Source organism: Mustela nivalis (assembly GCF_964662115.1).
Source record: "Mustela nivalis genome assembly, chromosome: 2".
NCBI classification, from domain to species: Eukaryota; Metazoa; Chordata; class Mammalia; order Carnivora; family Mustelidae; genus Mustela; species Mustela nivalis.
Window position 1 is genome coordinate 171,890,636 of NC_139021.1, and position 19,330 is coordinate 171,909,965.

General features: G+C 35.5%; 1 protein-coding gene across 1 annotated transcript in view; it reads left to right on the forward strand.

Annotated features, from left to right (window-relative positions):
* The window catches only part of TRUB1 (TruB pseudouridine synthase family member 1), a 43,199-nt gene extending 27,264 nt beyond the window's left edge, over positions 1-15,935 (forward strand). The window contains exons 5-8 of the mRNA XM_082719190.1: positions 8,250-8,322; positions 10,012-10,151; positions 12,163-12,219; positions 12,978-15,935. Of these exons, the coding sequence (XP_082575316.1) occupies positions 8,250-8,322; positions 10,012-10,151; positions 12,163-12,219; positions 12,978-13,237 (530 nt within the window). The 3' untranslated portion in view covers positions 13,238-15,935. The remainder of the gene's footprint in view (positions 1-8,249; positions 8,323-10,011; positions 10,152-12,162; positions 12,220-12,977) is intronic.
* Positions 15,936-19,330: the final 3,395 nt, after the last annotated feature.

Consider the following 19,330-nt stretch of genomic DNA (forward strand, 5'->3'; position numbering starts at 1 on the left):
ATAAGTATCTGGCAGACATCCAGAAGTTACGTGGTGCGCAGAACACTGGATCGTGCTGTCCCATCTGCATATTGTAGGACATCAGCATTCCTGGCCCTCAGCTATGAGATGCTGCTGATGCTGCCGCCCCGCCCGATCACTGTAACGATTAAAAAAAAAGCAGTTCTTAATTGACCCGTTGAGGACAACTGACATAGGGGGAAGGCAACTAAGGCAGGATGCAGTAAGTGGCAAATGGCTGCTTTTCAGTCATTTTTGTTCTCTCTGGACAAATACTGTTTTTAACCATTGTTTCAGATACCTGAAAGCTTAGAAGAGTAAGAAGACAAGTCTGACTCAGTAGACTGAAAACTCAAACCATAGTAATAAGACGCTTCCTTTTATTCTCTTTCATGGAACCTTCCTTTATCCCTAAATAGCTTTTCACCATTTATAAATACACATTTGCATGTTAATCCCTAAGCTGTGCGGCTGAGACCATGTCTCTTTCGGTCCTCACTGTCTTCTTGGTGTCCAGGACCATGTGTGGCGTATAGAATAAAGCATAGAGCATGATTAAATAAGCAGGCAGTAGATAAGCATGGCAGAGATGACTGCAGCTAAGTCACACAAAATATTCTTCCTACCTTCTGCGGCTCTTTCCTCACCCACGTCTGGGTGTTAAGTCTCAGGCACAGTTGTTGGTGTCTCTGAGGGCACTTGGCTTTGTTGTGCTCATCTGCCCTTCGCTGAGCTCAGGACACGAGGGCTGAGTTGGCGTCCCAGGCTGTCTCAGATGTGGGCCAAGCTTCTGGGAAGGCCGGACTGCGTCTGCGATAAGAATAGGTTTTTCTATCTCTCTTGTGGCTTTTTTATTGGGAGGCCAGAAATGTGGAAGGAAAGTGGTATCTTGTGCTAATCCTCTGGTCTAAACCCTGCAACTCCTTGATCCCAAGATAGGATTTAGCAAGGTCTTCTCTAGTGGATGTAGCTGATCTGTCTAATGGGAGAGGCTCCTCTTGGACTGTGCTTTGGCTGCCCACACTTCTCGGAGGAAGCTGATGAGTTGAATTGGGTCTCAGATTGTGATTTAAACAAATAGGGCACACACTCTAGTAGGGCTGCTGTGTACCTCAGCATCAGTCATCTTATGGTGCCTTTCATTTGTGTTTAAACCTTTTTATTATGAAGTGTTACACAAATAAAGACAAGTGAATGAAGCTTAAATTTGCAGCTCAGTGAACTATCACAAAGCAAACCTCCCTGCAGCTCCCGGTCTAGTCATCAAATAGAAAATTCCTAGAGACGTCTTTCAGGCCCCATTCCATCTATAACATTCTTCTGTCGATACACATTTGGGCTGACCCTGGTTTGAGGCTTTATGAATAAAGCTGCTATGTGTGTTTTGTACCTGTTTTTGGTAGACACATGTACTCATTTCTCTTGGATATGCCCCCAGGTGGAATTGCTGGGTCACAGGATAATCCTGCTGTACTGGGAATTGTCAGGTTTTCAAAGTAATTGTATAACTGCGTTTTTACCACCAGTAAATGACTTTCCCTTGCCAGGACAACACATCGTATTAACAGTGTTAATAATGTTGGCCGTTCTGATGTGTATAGTGGTATTTCATTGTGATTCTCATTTGATTACTAATGAGATTCAGCACTTTCTCATCAGTGCTTTGGCTTCTTAGTCATATTCTTTTCTGTATTGTCCAGGTCTCTCGCCTCTTCTTTTATTTTTTTCTTTCTGTATTGAGTTGCCTTTTTAAAAATAATGATTTGTACAAGATCTTTGTATACTCTGGGTATATGCTCTTTTGTTATATGTCTTATGGATATTTTCTCCTACTCTGTGGCTTATCTTTTACCTCTCCTTAACCCACTGAGCCACTCAACCACCCCTATCTTTTACCTCTCTTAACTGTGTCTTGGAAAACAGAAGTTTTTAGTTTTAATTTAGTCCACTTTATCAAGTCTTTTCCTATGTAATCAGTCCAGTTGTTTTGGTGTCTAGTTAAAAAATATGGGGCGCCTGGGGCGCCTGGGTGGCTCAGTGGGTTAAAGCCTCTGCCTTCGGCTCAGGTCATGATTTCAGGGTCCTGGGATTGAGCCCCACATCGGGCTCTCTGCTCAGTGGGGAGCCTGCTTCCCCTTCTCTCTCTGCCTGCCTCTCTGCCTACTTGTGATCTCTCTCTGTGTGTCAAATAAATAAATAAAAATCTTAAAAATAATTTCCTACCCCAAAAGTATGAAGATATTTTCCTGTATTCTAGAAGTTTTGGTGCTTCTGCAATCCACCCTTTTTTCTAGCCCCGCCCTGTATGGGTATCCTGTATGGCCCAGCACTTTTCCCTGTTGCATTGTCTCCTTGGTCACGAATCAAGCACCTTATAGATACGGGTTTGTTTGGAATTTATTTTGTCACACTGGTCTCTCTGTTCTTATGGTAACACCAAACACCAAACTATCTTAATTGCTATAGTTTTAGAATAGATCTTGGTATCTGAAAGAGCAAGTCTTTCTGTTTTTTTTTAAAGATTTTCTCTATTGGTTTTTTTATAGCTTTCTTGTCAGAGTAAGGAAGTTGCTTTCTGTACCTAATTTACTGCTTTTTTGTTACTTACTTTGTTTGTTTTAAATAAGCTTTACCCCCGGGGCGCCTGGGTGGCTCAGTGGGTTAAAGCCTCTGCGTTCCGCTCAGGTCATGATCCCAGGGTCCTGGGATCGAGCCCCACATCGGGCTCTCTGCTGAGCAGAGAGCCTGCTTCCTCCTATCTCTCTCTCTCTGCCTGCCTCTCTGCCTACTTGTGATCTCTGTCTGTCAAATAAATAAATAAAATCTTAAAAAAAAATAAATAAATAAAAAATAAATAAGCTTTACCCGCAACGTGTGGCCTGAACTCAAAACCCTGAGATCAAGAGTTGCGTTCTCTGCTGACTAAGCCAGCGGGGCACTCCCAACTGTTGTATTTTTTAAAAAATCATGAGTAGACATTGAATTTTATCAAATACTTTTTCTGTATCTGTTGATTTTTATCTTTATTCAAATATTAAACTAACTTTACATTTCTAGAATAAGCCCAAATTGATCACGATATGTTATCCTTTATATAAATTGTTGGATTTAGTTTGTCAATATTTAATGTAGGATTTTTGCATCTTTGTCTCTGAGTGAAGATTACCCTCTATTTTTCTTCCTATTAATGTCCTTGACTGGTTTTGATATCAAAGTTATGCTGACTTCATAAAATGGGATATAAAAAAAAATGGGATGGGGAGTATTCTCATCTCCTTTTTTAATATCTAGAATTTGTGTAGATTGGCAGTATTTCATTTTCTAATACTTGGTAGAATTTACTGGTAGACATCTTGAGTTTTCTTTGTTAGGAAGGATTGGCCTTCTTTATTAAATATCAAACAATTTTTTTATTTCTTGTGTCATTTTAGGTAATTTTTATCCTAGGAATTGGTTCATCTAAATTTTTAAACTTATTAGTATAAAGTTGTTTATACTATTTCTTTATGACCGTTCTTTTTATTTTGAAATAACATCAAACCTATTTTTGTAGTTTTCAGTATGTAGATCTTTCACGTCTTTTGTATGTGGAAACCCTAAGTCCTTCATATTTTTTGATGCTATCATAAGTTGAATTTTAAAAATTTCAGTTTCTAATAATTCATTCCTAGTGTAGAGAAAAGGAGTTAACTTTTCGATATTGGTCATATGTCTTTCAGCTTTGCTAGACTCACTAATTTGAGTCACTTTTGTGTAGATTCCTTGTTAGGGGGACATCTAAAGTAGACATTTTTCCGGGTCTGCATGAGCCCTACTTCTCAGACTTGACTTCTCTGAGATCTCAGTCAAATGCCCTGGGTATTCAGCCAAGTGTCTTCATTCTGGATGGTTGTCAGAGCCCACCTTGTAAGAGCTGTGATAGTGGTTCTTTGGTTAACTTTGTGGCAACTCACTGTATTATGTGCAGCTTGGAATGTAGTCAGTATCTAGCGGACCCCTGTAGACATCTCTTTCTCTGTGTGGTTCTCTCAAATTCCAGCTGCTGCTTCTTCCCCAAACTCTTGATTTTTACTCAGTGAGATTGCTAAATATCTCGGTTTTTGTCTTCTTGAAGGGAAGAATTCTGTTGAGAGACTTGAGAGAGAATTAAAGCAGCAAAGGTTTTATTTAGCAAAGGGGAAGTATACTCCAGGAATGTAGCAAAAAGGGTTGCTCTAAGGCAGATAGGCTGGTCTCTGGGTGGAGACTGGGGGGGTCCACACCCTCTTTTCTCCCCCACTGCGCATGTCTGTCTGTCTCCCTACTCGAGCCAGATCACAGTTCTCTTACTCCCCTCCTTGCACCATGGCTCAGAGCGCAGCTCCAGGTGAAAGCAAGTGAACCTCAGAAGGGCCTTGCCTATTTCTTTCCCTTCTCTTAAGGATTATAGTCTTTGCTGTCTGTTGTCTAATGTTCGAAAACAGTTGTGTGTTATCTATTTTTTCCAGTTAAGTAGTTGCTTATAGTGGTAATGCTTGTCTGGTACCATTTAACTCTACCATGGTTGAATATTGCTTTTAACTGCATAGTTCATTTAAGTAGCAGCTATCACGATATAAGTAGAGTCAACACATTTTAAGCAAATAATAATGTGTGGCGTGATCTTACATATATTAATTTTATGAGAATGACTTTTTAAAATTAATTTCAAATGACTACTGGCACACTGATGAATTATTAGTTCCTAAGAAAAGAATACTTACCCAGGTCCTATGGCATTTTTATCATACCCATCTTCTTTTATCAAATATAATTTTTTTGATTGTTATTGGATATGATCACTTTAGAGATTTTATTCTCCATTTCTTTTAAATTCTTTGTAGGTAAAATCTGTATTTTTTTTTAAGATTATTTATTGAGAGAGAGAGAAAACACAAGTGTGGGGAGGGCCACAGTGAGAGAGAATCTCGACAGGCTCCTCACTGAGCATAGGATAGGGCACAATATGGAGCTTGATCTCACAACTGTGAGATCACGACCTGAGTCAAGACCAAGAGTTGGGCGCTTAACCGATTGAGCTGACCCAGGTGTGCCTTGAGTCTTTATTCTTATTATTAATTATTAATTGGATTGTACTAATACCAGTTTTAGAGATAGCCAGCATGTTTCATACATACTCATATAGTGAATATAATAATCATATGTTAAAAGATAATCATGTTTTATTCTACTGTATCATGTTCACTTTTATTGCAAAACAACTTGCTACATAGGCTTTTTGTATGGTGATTCAAACATCAGATGAATGATTGGCCTTGCCCTTTGACTTTGACATTCTGTCACTGCTCAGCTAATTCAGCAGCAATGTCTTGAGTGCCGCCATAATTGTGTACATTACATAAGAAGAACTGCCTTTGCTTTTAAGGAGCTTAGAGTTTCATTGGCAAGATAATACCTGCATACATATAGTAGGTAATAATTAAAAATTGAGTATGATTGCGACACCTGGGTGGCTCAGTTTGTTAAGCATCTGTCTTCTGCTCAGGTCACGATCCCAGGGTCCCACTTCAAGCTCCCTGCTCAGCAGGGAGCCTGCTTCTCCCTCTGCCAGCTGCTCTCTCTCTCTCTGACAAATAAATAAACAAAATCTTTAATAAAAAAACATTGTGTATGAATAATTACAGAATGAACAGCACAAAGCAGAAATGCCTGAGATGTTAAGTCGGAGAAAGATCTTGGCAGAAGTAAAATGACAAAGAGCACACCTTATCATCTTGTGTTGGGGAGTGTCAGTAAAGGAGAGCCACCCAACCAGGAAAAGGAGTATACGTTGGCAGGAATGTTAGTAAAGAGACCAGCCTAGCAGAAGTAGAAAGCATTTGGTCTTGTTTTGAAAATGTATTGCTAAGTTACGAAGTTTTGCAGTGTTCTCAGCAATGATGTATCTTTAGCAGTGGTCCCCTGGGAGGTAGCATTGGCTGTCGGAATTGGAAGTTTTGCATCACTAAGGTGCCACCAGTAATTGTTATAATGTTGCAGTAGAGTGAAAATTTCTCATGGAAAAAACTCATCATATCATGAGCTACATCTGTTTGAAAAACAGTATGAAGAGAACACCCATCTGAGATCTGTCTTCGTAGACCACTAGATGTTGGAGAAATTCTCTTTGAGTTCTGTAGATCTTCTCTGTTTGAGTCTAGTAGATTTTAGTCTTTTGTTTATGTTTAACTTGAGGATCCAGGTCACCCTGAGGTAAAGATTCTTGTGTTGATATTGAAATCAGAATCCAATATTCCATGCTGTCTTTTAATCTCTATTCTGGTTTTACAACGATAACTCAAAGCACATTATTTTTGAAAATATTTTTTAATAAAATAAAATGTAGCATGTATGTATTAGACTAAAAAGTTTGAATAAATTTCCTACAAAGTGAGAAAGAAGCTCTATAGGGGCACTGGGTGGCTCAGTCTGTTATGCATCTGCCCTCAGATTATGATCTCAGGGTCCTGGGATAGAGCTCCATGTCAGGGCTCTCTGCTCAGTGGCTAGTCTGCCTTTCCCTTGCCCTCTGATCTTCCTCCCAACTAGTGCTGTCTCAAATAAATAAATAAAATCTTTAAAAAGAAGTATAATTTTTTTCCATTGACTATAACCTAAACAAGTTATAGAATATTTCTATAATTATTGAGTATGAAATATGTACATAGTCATCTATATGTATGAAAATCCCAAATACTGAATTTCAGTGTGTTATAGTTTTCACTTGTTAAAATCATAGAACTGTACTTTAATATTATAGTGATGGTATTTTATAATTAATATAGTTAATATAGTTAATAATAGTCTGTTGGAAAGAGTATTAAATAGAAGCTGAAGATGTGACTAACAGAAACTGAAAGCTTTATGTCTCTATTCAGATTTTCTAAAATCATTGTTTTAAAAATGCTTAGTAATCATATCTTTGCTATGTACATTCTTTTTTTGCACTGGCTTATTTTTAAAATCAAACTCCTGGGAGTGTTTGTTTAAAAGAACAGAGAAATTCTAAGCAGTTAAGGGACAGAAGGAGACAAGTAAATACAACTTTACTTGGGGACAGAATCGAATGTGAATGTCTTATGCCATACCACAGAGCAGTTTTAAAATCTAGCAGGTGAAATTTTTAATGTGGTTAATACTTAATAATCTTTTTAAATACTGCATTAAGTTGTTTATCATATGTGATGCCTGGAGAAACGTAAGCAACTTATATAAGATGTTATTTTTAAGTAATCCCTACACCCAAGGTGGCCTTGAACTCAACCCCAAGATCAAGAGTCACACGCTCCACCAACTGAGCTAGCCTGGCACAACTCCTTTAAAAAAATTTTTTTTTAACTAAAAAGTTTAATTGATTTTTTAAAAAGATTTTTAATTACTATTTATTTATTTGACAGACAGAGATCACAAGTAGGCAGAGAGGCAGGCAGAGAGAGAGTAGGAAGCAGACTCCCCGCCCAGCAGAGAGTCCAACATGGGACCCTAGGATCATGACCCAAGCCGAAGGCAGAGGCTTTAACCCACTGAGCCACCCAGGCACCCCTAATTGATTTATTTTTTAATTGAAGTATAGCTGACATTCAGTATTATATTAATTTCAGGTGGAAAACAGATATTCACTGCTTACCGTCTGTCACCATACAAAGTTACCACAATATTATTGGCTATATTCTCTATGCTGTACTTTTCATTCTCATAATTTACTTATTTTACAACTGGCAGTGTGTACCTCTTAATCCCAATCACCTATTTTGCCCATCACCACTTACCATGATGGGCACTAGGTAATGTATGTTTTTTAGATCACCACGTTGTACAACTGAATTATACTTCAATTTAAGAAAAATAAAAAGGACTTACCTGTATATCTCTACTTAATTTCTGATCTCATTTTTTAATATGGCAGTATTGTTTCTATAGCTAATGCAACATTTTCTCAGGTCTTCTAAAGGCCATAGTAAGAACCAACTAAATGTAACAAGGTGACTGGATCAGTTTTGGAGAAGACTTGGAGAAAAAATTGAAGCGAAAGAAATTTGGTCTTAATATTACACAATACAAGACTTTCTCCTTTTATCTCATTTATATGTATTTTATTCATCTCAAAAAGGTAGAATTTGGCATACAAATTCAATTTTTAATTGAATATTCAGAACTTTCAGTGCTGTGAAAACAGCATGTATATTTCTGTGGTTGTTATAGTATTCCATTTTTTTATTCATTTTTGGCAGATAAAATAACACAAGAAGATATTGAAGGCATTCTACAGAAATTTACTGGGAATATAATGCAAGTACCTCCCCTGTAAGTTCAGTTATTGAATTTGGATAAATGTTTAATTTTTATTTTTCAGTGTTTAATATCACTTTAGTGAGGAAAAAAGGGAGGCTTCCTTTTATGTATTATGAGGCACCTTTTAATCTGACATAACATATGATCAAGTAAAGGTGAGTCTGTAAAGGTGAGCCTGATTTAGACAAGTTACAGAGCTGCCTGCACTCTCTGAGGTAGTGGCATGTGGTTTCCTCTGTCTCTGGATGTTGCCACAGCCTGACATCAATGCTATTCCAGAGTTTATCGATCTTTCTGACTCCATCTGTATACCTCAAGGCAGTTCTGGAGTGCAGAGATGCCGGTTTTCCCGGAGTGGCTGTGAAGGGATGAGTCCAGGGGAGTACTGGTGTCAGTACTGTGATTCATAGTCCAGTTAGTACTTTTTTTCAGGGGTGGAGACCATTCTTTTAGGCAGAATCTGCTTCACAAATCTCTGCAACAGATGAAACAGATGAGAGTAATAATATATTAAAAGTATAAGAATAGGGTCACCGGGGTGGCTCAGTGGGTTAAGCCTCTGCTTTTGGCTCAGGTCACGATCCCAGGGTCCTGAGATTGAGCCTCGCATCAGGCTCTCTTCTCATCAGGGAGCCTGCTTCTTCCTCTCTCTCTGCCTGCCTCTCCACCTACATGAGATCCCTGTCAAATAAATAAATAAATCTTTAAAAAAAAATAAATGTATAAGAATATTGAGTACCATTTAACCGTATTTTTTGTGCACATTACCATTTCAAGCAAATTGCTTTTTATTTAAAAAAATAGCTGAATCATATGTCTGGAGGTGACTGACAGTTCTTTTAGAATTTAATATTTTATTTATATATATATTAATTAATTGATTAATTAATATAGTAGGCTCTGTGCCCAGCATGGAGCCCAATGTGGGGCTTGAACTTCACGACCCTGAGATCAAGACCTGAGCTGAATACTTAACTGACTGACCCACCCAGGCAACCCTAGAGTTTAGTATTTATGTTTTACTTTAATATCTTGATTTTTTATCAAGAACGCTAAAATATCTATAGGGAAATGTGTCTTCATAATTTTGCCTCAAATGAAGGTTTTAAAAATTTTGCAAGCTATGAATAAATGTTACTTTTTTGATCATTATTGTTAACATGCACGTTTATATCTATTTATAAGAGCAGTTTTAGAAATTTTTTCTCTGGTGATTATTCCAAATATTTTGTGATCTAATAAAATTTTATCACACAAAACTTAAGATCTATTAAGTAGATTTGCATTTTAGAAATACTTTATTAATTTTTATGTGAAAATGAATATTATTATAATGGAAGTTGTTTAAAGAAAATACAGTAGAGACTACTGTGACCAGAGTCCTTGTGCCCTTAACCCAGAACCAGGACCAGTGAACACATGAACAGACCATCTCCAGAGAGAAGGTTAAAGTGTAAAATTGATAGTACTGTTCATTGGGAGCAGACTGAGCTTTAGCTTTAAAGCTATTTAGGAACTCCGTCTCTGGTGCCATCATGGAGTAGATTAGAAGAAAAAAATAGTTCATGTCCTAGAAAGATTCAATTTAAGGACTTCTGGTCCTCCTTTCTTTCCATGCTCTAATGTGGAGTTATTCTCTGTCATTCTATCTTAATCTTTTCTCTCTCCTTCACTCCCTCTCTTCCTCTCTTATCTTGCAAGCTATTCTGCATTAAAGAAAGATGGACAGAGACTTTCAACCTTAATGAAGAGAGGCGAAGTAGTAGAAGCAAAACCCGCCAGGCCTGTTACCGTATACAGTCTCTCCCTTCAAAAATTCCAGCCACCATTTTTCACATTAGGTAAGGTGGGAAATTTGAAATCATTTGTCATTAACATGTACCTTTATTCTGCATTTGGCTACTTTTGGGTAATTTAATTTAATTTAATCCTAGGATATTGGAGATTTTTAAAATTCAAATTTAAGTAAGGTTAGGATTTATTAATACCTTTCTATTTAATGAAAAAATTGATAGCTACATGGAAGTTTAGAAATACTTTTCTAAATAGGCTGAGTTTTTTATATATCATACTGTCTTCTGAAGTTGGAAGTAACATACCTTTGATCTCTAATGGGGTATATGCTTTCAAAATTTTATATTTTATGTTTTATTATCTTATGGGTGCTTGTTCCCCCATTTTGGCTAGTACCTCGTAGTTTACATTCAGTTTTAAAATTTAAATTGCCCTTATAAAACAAAGCATTTTCAGTTTTTGGACAAGAAATTCTAGGAGCGGAGTGATTATTTCTTCCCTTTCTATTTTACCTGCAAGTTACTGCTAAGGATCCTGACAATATGGAAATAATGGGTAAGGCAAAAATGTATTCTTGGACATGCAGTAAACTTTAATTCAGGTTATTAATTTGAATTTATCTACAAATCTATATTGAAATAAATTTAAAAACCAAAAAGTTTGTTTCTGTGGTTTGGAAATTTTATCTCCTAGTTGCAGAAAGTAGTAGCTCAGGTCATGAGCATGGATATGAACTGTGAAGAATTAAAAGCTGTAGTTTTTCTAAATTAGGCTTCCTTAAATTGATCCTGCTCTTAATTTCACAATGCCTACTAAATAGAATTCCCTTTAGAAATAATTTCCTAAAACGTTTTTTCCCCTAACTTCCATTGCTTTGACATTCTACTTAATGTATATAAAGTTCCTATAGAATGTGGTCTTTGTACAGTCAAAAAATTAAGTCACTTCTTTCCTTTAGTGTCCTGACTCTAAAATGTTTAACAAACAATGAGGAAAATATACTAAAAAATATTTCATTCCATGAAAATGCAGCAGCTGTGTTGGCACAGTAGATATTATCTCTGCAAGGAAGAAAAATTTGAATTTTTCTGATTGCATTTAAGTTGTAAATACCTATTTTTTCACTTGGAGGTTATGGTAGGCCCAAAAGAGCTATCTTTTCACCAAAGTCAAATACAGTGCAAGAATGTTTATATACCTGCTTTGATCCCAGTGGTCATTTTTTATCTCATCCATGGCCCCCAGCCTTGAGCTGATGGGGGAAAAAATGAATTAAAATCTCAGGTAGTGAGTTCTGGTTAATTTCCTCACGTAGCTTTTTTTGTATGATAAGACTATAAGCAGTATAGTTCTTTTCTGTGGAAATTCAGGATATCTTGTGGATGAATAAAAATAATCCAGAGTCTTGCTCTTAACCAGTAAATGTGTAATATTCTGTGTGAAGATGTTTAGATATGCATTCATTCTGGAACATTGTGTAATTTTAGTTATTTTATGATTTCTTTAGGAATATTTCCAAGAGAACATTTAAATCGAATGAGCTCTCAATGTAGTGTATTTTCCCAAACATAATTACTGTCCCTGATAAGGGATTTGGTTTGATGTATTTGTTGAGCGTGTAAATCTGAAAATATCATAAAAATCTACAGCTCTTGATAGCAAAGCTGAGATGTCCAACTGTTTAAAACCAATTAAGTGAACAAGGTATACAAATCTGAAAATATTTTTTATATGTGCAGCTCATAATAGCAAAGCTGAGATTTCTAAACTATTTAAAACCTATTAAATGAACAAGGCTGTAGTATTAACGTTGGTGTGACTTGCCAGTTCATTTCAAATGTGTTCATGAGTTTCTGCTGTTTGCTTTCTCTACACTCTGACTTTTCAATCTCACAAACACATATGCTATTGGATGAATAATTTATGTTTCAGCACATAAATATTTTATCACTCGATTGTTTGCATAGTGCATTTTTACATTTGTTTAGGGCATCATTTCTATGTAAAGTGGATTTCATAGGAGGTTAGCAATTTACCATGTCACTGTTAACATTCCAGATGTTGAATGTGGAGGAGGTTTTTATATCAGAAGCTTGGTCAGTGACATTGGCAAAGGTAAGCATAAAGATGAATTATGAATTATCATTTAGAGAGTAATATTCTTTTTTGATGGGAAGAGGGAATTTTCTATTTTTCATATCTCTGAGTGCTGGCCTTAGGGAACTGTACTCTTGCTGCCTTCAGCTTCAGAAGCATTGAAGGTTTATAGCATACAATTATCAGCCTCACCAGCTGCCATGAAATGCTTGTAGTAGAAGAGAAAGAGAAAGCGAGGAGCAGGAAATGAAGATGGGAATAATCAGTGTAAGAACCAACATTATTTCAGATATATTTTAACGCAAAGGGATAAGATGAAAAGATTTATCCTTCTAAAAGGTACTTTCATTGATAGAAGTAAAAAAAAAAAAAAACCAAAAAACTGGAAGCCACAGTCTTGCAAACAGCTAGAAGGCTGCAATTCCAGCTCTGCCCTTTGCTGGCAGCTGTGGCACTGGACAGGCCAGATGACGTCATCTGCAGATGAGAGTAATGGTTACCTCATGGGCTTGCTTCATGGCTAAATAAGAAAAGTATGTGCCAGTTCCTCGTAGACTGTAACGCAGTGCTAAGGTGAGTTACTAAATATTATTTTGCTACTTTATCATTTGTTAATCTCAAAGCTCTTGGTTCTTAGATTAGATTATTACAGTTTTACATGTGGGATGGTTTGGAGAGGTTTGAATCAAGATCTTCTGTCATTTGAACCTCATCATGACTATGAAATACTGAATCATTTCCCCTGTGGATTTTCTTTTCCCCTTTTGTTGCTGTAGAACTCTCTTCCTGTGCCAATGTCCTAGAGCTGACCCGAACCAAACAGGGACCATTTACACTAGAAGAGCATGCCCTTCCCGAAGACAAATGGACGATTGATGACATTGCACAGTCTCTGGAACATTGCTCATCACTTCTCCCAGCAGAGCTGGCACTTAAGAAATCAAAACCTGAGGATTCTAATGAACAAGTTTTGAGCTGTGAATATATAACTCTGAGTGAGACAAAGGGAGAAGATGATGTCATTAAGACATCTTAAGATTGGTTTGGGATTGTCATCATTTCTTGGTTGACATTTGAATCCTGTGTGCAGAATGACAAGCTACGTGCAAAAGACAACTATGTCTCCCCCTCTCCCCCGCATGATTTTTTTGTGTGGTGAAGAAAAACGTCCATCATTTACAGTTTCTGTCGTGTACACTTTATCTGCTCATTATAAATAAGCTTGCGGTTCATTCGGTTCTTTGCTTTACTACGAAGTGTTCTTTTAGGATGTTATTATGTTGTTAGATTGGATTCAGGAAAATCAGATCTTCTGATTTTGATCTTTCTTCAAAGTCTTTTCCCGGAAAAAGTTGAGCACATACTCTAATCAAAGAAAAAGGAAACTCAAGCTACGTGTTTCTTTGGTGTCACAAAAGTGAATGTAAATTAGTGTTACTTTGACTTTATTTTGGCTTTCTAGTGGTTCTGTTGTATTGAATTCCTTATGTTTGAAAAGGCCATTATTTAACTCATGTTTTGAAGTTTACAGTTATTGAGAACATTTATTTGATCAGGCTGTACTACTCTGGTAATAGGTATGTTTGTTTAGATCTCAGAAACTAATAAACTTTTATAATAAATATTTGTAACTAGATCATTGCTGCTACCACTAACAGAATGTAAATATAAATAGGAGACTAAAGATTTAATTAGATTCACCTCTACTATGAGTGCAAAGGACAGCCCTGTGGCTTATATTTTGGATTTGTGTGATCTTTCCTGATGATTTCATCAAGATAGTAAACCACCCTGTACCAAGTTATTAAGTAGCATAATTTTTTAAAAGTAAGCTAAAGAATGTGTCTTCAGTTCAGAATTTCTTTTCTCTATTTTTTAGTATTTACGCCTATATGGGGCATTAATCCCCATGACACTGGTTTTTGGTTTTTCTTTACTTTCTTTCTTTCTTTTTTTTTTTTTAGTTTGCTGTTTCAAATTACATTTGTAGATATTGAGGTAGCTGCTCTGAATTTCCATTTACTCTCTTCTGCTCTAAATATTTTAAAAACAGCTATTCTCATTTTCTTTTTCTTTTTAAAGATCATTTATTTATTTGAGAGAGAGAGAGAAAGCTCAAGCACAAGACGGGGGAGACAGAGGGAGAAGCAGTCTCCCTGTTCATCCCCGATGTGATGCGAGGCTCCATCCCAGGACCCTGGGACTACGACCTGAGCATCCAAGGTAGATGCTCAACCAACTGAGCCACCTAGGCGTCTCTCAGACACTTTCCTTCAAATAGCTTACTGAAAGTTCCAGGTCTGTTTTTAACATAATTTTGAAAACATAGTCATGTTATAAAAATGCAAATTTCATATATAATGAGTGCTTTATATTTTTATTATGGGAAAGGAATATATTATGTGGCCAGTCTTTAGAGATGTCCAAATCCTGCTTCACTGATTCAGATAAATATAGTTTCTAAAGGAAGAATAGTTGGAAATTTCATAAATAGGAGTTTCTAGGTTTTTATGGAAGGCTTTTCTTTTTAAAGGTGTCTCAACCGCTAACTTAAAAATTTAAACATGTAAACTAATGTGATTTTATTTGTAGTTAGTCTAATATAAATTCAATATAAAAAGTTATATGCTTCAGCAGAGCATTTTCATCATATTGGCAATTGGTATTTTATTTATTTATTTTAATTTATTTATTTTTTTAAGTAGGCTCCATGCTGGGAGCGGTATAGGCTCCAATACGGGGCTTGAACTCACAACCCTGAGGTCAAGACCTGAGCTGAGGTCGAGAGTCGGACACTTCACTGACTGAGCCACCCAGGTACCCCGCAGCAATGTATTTCAAATGAAAATATTAAAACTAATTCTAAGTATGTACAACACACAAAACTATAAGGAAAAGAGTTTGCTCTCCTGATACAGTAATGTAAGATACCAAACACACAAGGTTATAAGTTGAAAGTTTACAGTTTTACTTATTCACATCTTGTGCCCTGCCGTCCGTATCAACTGCAGGTGGCGGTGTTGGCCTCCGGCCTGCTGGAACGGCGTGGCTTCCAGAATTTCTTTCTGCAGTGCCCACTAAGGTCAAATAGAGGACAATTCCAGTTTTAGAGAATGTCGACTTAAAAACTGACATGTCATTTACTAGTGAAGAGTAGAGATTTTATCTTTTTTTTTAATATTGAAAATACTGAAGGAAGTTTTGCCAAATGGAAAAATGACCCACGGGTCCTCACCATCCTGATGCAGTGACCTGAGAGCTTTAATTTTGTATTCCTGTTTCCCTGGTTTTTTGTTGATGTGATCACAGTCTTGACACCTAGATTTTCTAATGGACTATTTTTTCATTTCATGATCATCAGACTCTATTTGTATTTAGTTTTTATTAATCATATTACTTCGTATTGAATTTATTTAAGCCATTTCCTTATTGCTGAACACTTACTTTCAATTTTATTAGGATCAATTCCTGGGAATGGGATTATTAAGTGGAATAATAAGAACAGTTTTATGGCTCTTAATATGTTTGCCTTATTACTTTCCCAGTGAGTTACAACATTTTACAGTGGCACCATTTGAGTTTATCAGTTGATTAAAAGTTTACAGCTTTGGATAGGGGTTTTATATATATTGTTGCTAATTTAGTAAGTATAAAAAATTGCTCTTATTTGCTTTTTTGTGACTTTTTCGTATGCTCTCTTCATTTTAGAAATAAATGTCTTCATGGTTTCTTTATACATTTGTATGGGTTATTTATGTAGTAAATACTTGGTAGAAGTATTTTCATGGCCTGTTGTCTTTTTAATTTTCATTTCATTTTTCATTTTTGCTATATTTGCTAATTAATTTTAGTAACTATTCCCCTTATATAGTTGTCAGATTTATGATATGAATAGTTAAAATTTTTTAACTTTAAAATATTCTTAATTGTCATAAACAGCTGAAACTGATCAAGATGCTCTGAAAGGTTCAAGACTCATCAATAAATTCATTTTCTTCTGAAAGTCTAGCATTTACGTACCAACTGTTTTGTTTTTTTCATTATGTAGTTCTAGGCCTAAAGTTTAGTGATATGATAAAGTTGTTTTGCTTTTAAGTAAAAGGACTTCCTGAAAATGTTTCAGCCTAGAATATACCAAAGTACTTAATTTTTACACTTTAGATTTTTTTATTTCTGAAAACTTTTGTCTTAGAAGGTGGTCCTAGGATTATTTTACTTATGATTTTAAAGTTTTTGAACTTTAGAATAATACAGATTTTACTCTCTGCTAATTCAAAGTGATAAAATTTGAATAAGGGCTAAACTCACATTTTCCTATACTGACTAAATCTTTTCTTCTTAAATACTTGAATTAATACAAGCTATTAATCTATCATCAGAAATGATTAATTTTGTAATATAAAATAAAGAGTGCTTTATATCAGGTCTTCAGTACATTTTATACTCCTGACCAGTTTGAAATTTGTATCAGACTTACAGTGGGCACTTAGAGGTTCATTTCGATAGTGAGTTGTTCTATTTCAAAGGAAGAAAGTAATTTACCTTCTGTCATTATGTATATAATAGAGAAAATGTAATTCAAAAAGCACTCTAAAATGTTGAAAAATTTAAATATGAGGCTATAATAGATAGTTTATATATTGAAATCATTGTGATGGCCTTGTAGTCAAATCTGTAGAAGACTTGTCTTAAAACCATTTCTTTATACTATATGTGGGCAGCCCTGGTCTGGCCTAATTATTAAGTATCATTCATTAAATACTTATTATGTGGTGTTTGAATCAGTAATGCCTTTGTATTTTCAGTTTGAGTTAAATTCTATGAACAGGAATATTTCGGATTGCTGTTGTAAATGGTGATACCAGCAGGAAAGTTAAAGTCAGAAATAACTATACCTTCTTATCTATGACTCTTAAAATATATTAAGATCACTTCTTTATCTATCATTAATCAGCTTTTTAATCCAGGAAAATCACTTCAATCTTTTGGGGCTTCCATTTTCTTATCTTTGAAACAAAGGGATGGACTTGTCTAAGAACTGAGTCTAAAATAAATGTGTATTTATTATGTTCAGAAACTCATTCCTTGTAACCTGAATTTTCATGTTGTTTCAAATTCTCACTCTTCATCTCTTTGAATACTGCATCTCTTCCACCCAGTTGTCAGATTAGATTATGTCTTATCTTCTCATTTTGTTTTATGTATCTAATTACTCTTATATTTTCTATCTCTGTCCCTCTGTGCTAGAGCTTGGGGGATTTCCTGGAATTTTTTCCAGATAATGAATTCCTTCTGCCATTTTAGTTTACTCTTTACCTATATATTCATTTTAATGATTATTGTGTTTTTAGAAAAGTTCCAGAATATCACCTTTTTCCCAAAATGCCTCTTGTGTGTTATCTTGTTCTTTCATCAGATTTTAGTTTATTTATATATTATATATATGTATGTATATATACATACATATATATATATATATATTTAAATATAGTTTCAATATGTTTTTTTACTTTAACTGATAATATCTATATGGTAAACTGCATATACCATAAATGAATAGACTGATGAGTTTTCAAAAAGCAGACACATGTGTAACCAGCAACCAAATCAAGAAACAGGATGTTTCTAGTCTGCCCAAAGCCCTCCAAAGTTCTCTTTCAGTCACTGCCACTGACCCTCACCCTACCACCAAGGTAATCATTTCGAACATAGCTTATTAATTTGCTTTCATGATTTATATAAACAGCGTGTAATATATACTCTTTGATGTCTGACTTCTTTTGCTCAAGATTACAGTTAGGAGATTCTGCCATCTTGTTGCCTATGGTTGTAAGTTACTCATTCTCATTATTGTTCAGTATTCCATTAGGTGAATAGACCACCCTTTATTGATTCTACTGAATGATGGGCATTTGATAAGCTTTCAGCTTTGAATATATATTTTTTTGTATTCCATTATATTTCATTCTGTCTCATTTTTTGCTTATTCTACCTCTTTTAAAAATGTCTTAGTGTTTGCTGGAGGATTTGTGAGATACATCTTCAGTTTATCACAAATTATCTTCATTATACCACCTCATATGTAGAAACTTTGCAATACAACTTTCCATTTCCTATCTCCTATCTTTTGTGCCTTTTTCATACATCTTACTTAAACATATGACATAAACCCTATAATATATTGGGCTTTTATTTTTGTTGTTTTTTGCTTTTACTTTATTACTTTAAACTGTGGTTCAGCAAATTTTTCTGCAAAAAATGCGATTATAAATATTTTAGAGTTGGCAGGTATATGGTTCCTTTTACAGCTACTCACTTTTGCCACTGTAGCGTGAAAGCAACCATAGACAATACATATAAATGCATGGGTGTGGTTATGTTCCAATAAAATAACATTTACCCTGATGCTGTAGCTTACTGACTCCTGCTTTAGACTTACAGCCATCTTTAAGAGATTAAAAAAAAAAATCTTTCCTATTTCTCTATATCCTAATGTTCTTCATTTTTCTTATGTAGAACCAAATTTTTACTGCTATCATACTTCTTCCTCCTGAGTAACTTCCTTTAATATCTTTTATTTTTTTTTGAAGACTTTATTTATTGAGAGAAAGAGCATGTGAGCAGGGGGTGGGGCAAAGGGAGCAGGAGAAAGAATCCCAAGCAGATTCCCCACTGAGTGTGGAGCCCAGTGCAGGATTCGATCTCAGGACCCTGAGATCATGACCTGAACTAATATCAAGAGTCGGACACTTAACTGACTGAGCCACCCAGATGCTCCTAATATCTCTTTTAACACAGATATGACAGCAGTAAATTCTCTCAGCTTTTGACTGAACAATGTTTATTTCACCTACATTTTTGAAAGCTATTTTTGCTGGGTATATAAATCTGGGCTGGTTAACCTTTTATTTTTTTTTCAGTCAGCACTTTAATGATGTCATTTAATTATCTTCTGACTTGAGTAGTTTCTCTGGCTGCCTACAAGGTTTTATTTTTGGTGTTTAGCAGTTTGACTCTGATATGTCTATGTGTGGTTTTCTTTGTATTTACCCTTTGGGACTCTGAATTTCTTACATTTTCAGTTTGTTTTCTTTCGTCAGTTCTGGAAAATTCTCAGCCATTATCTTTT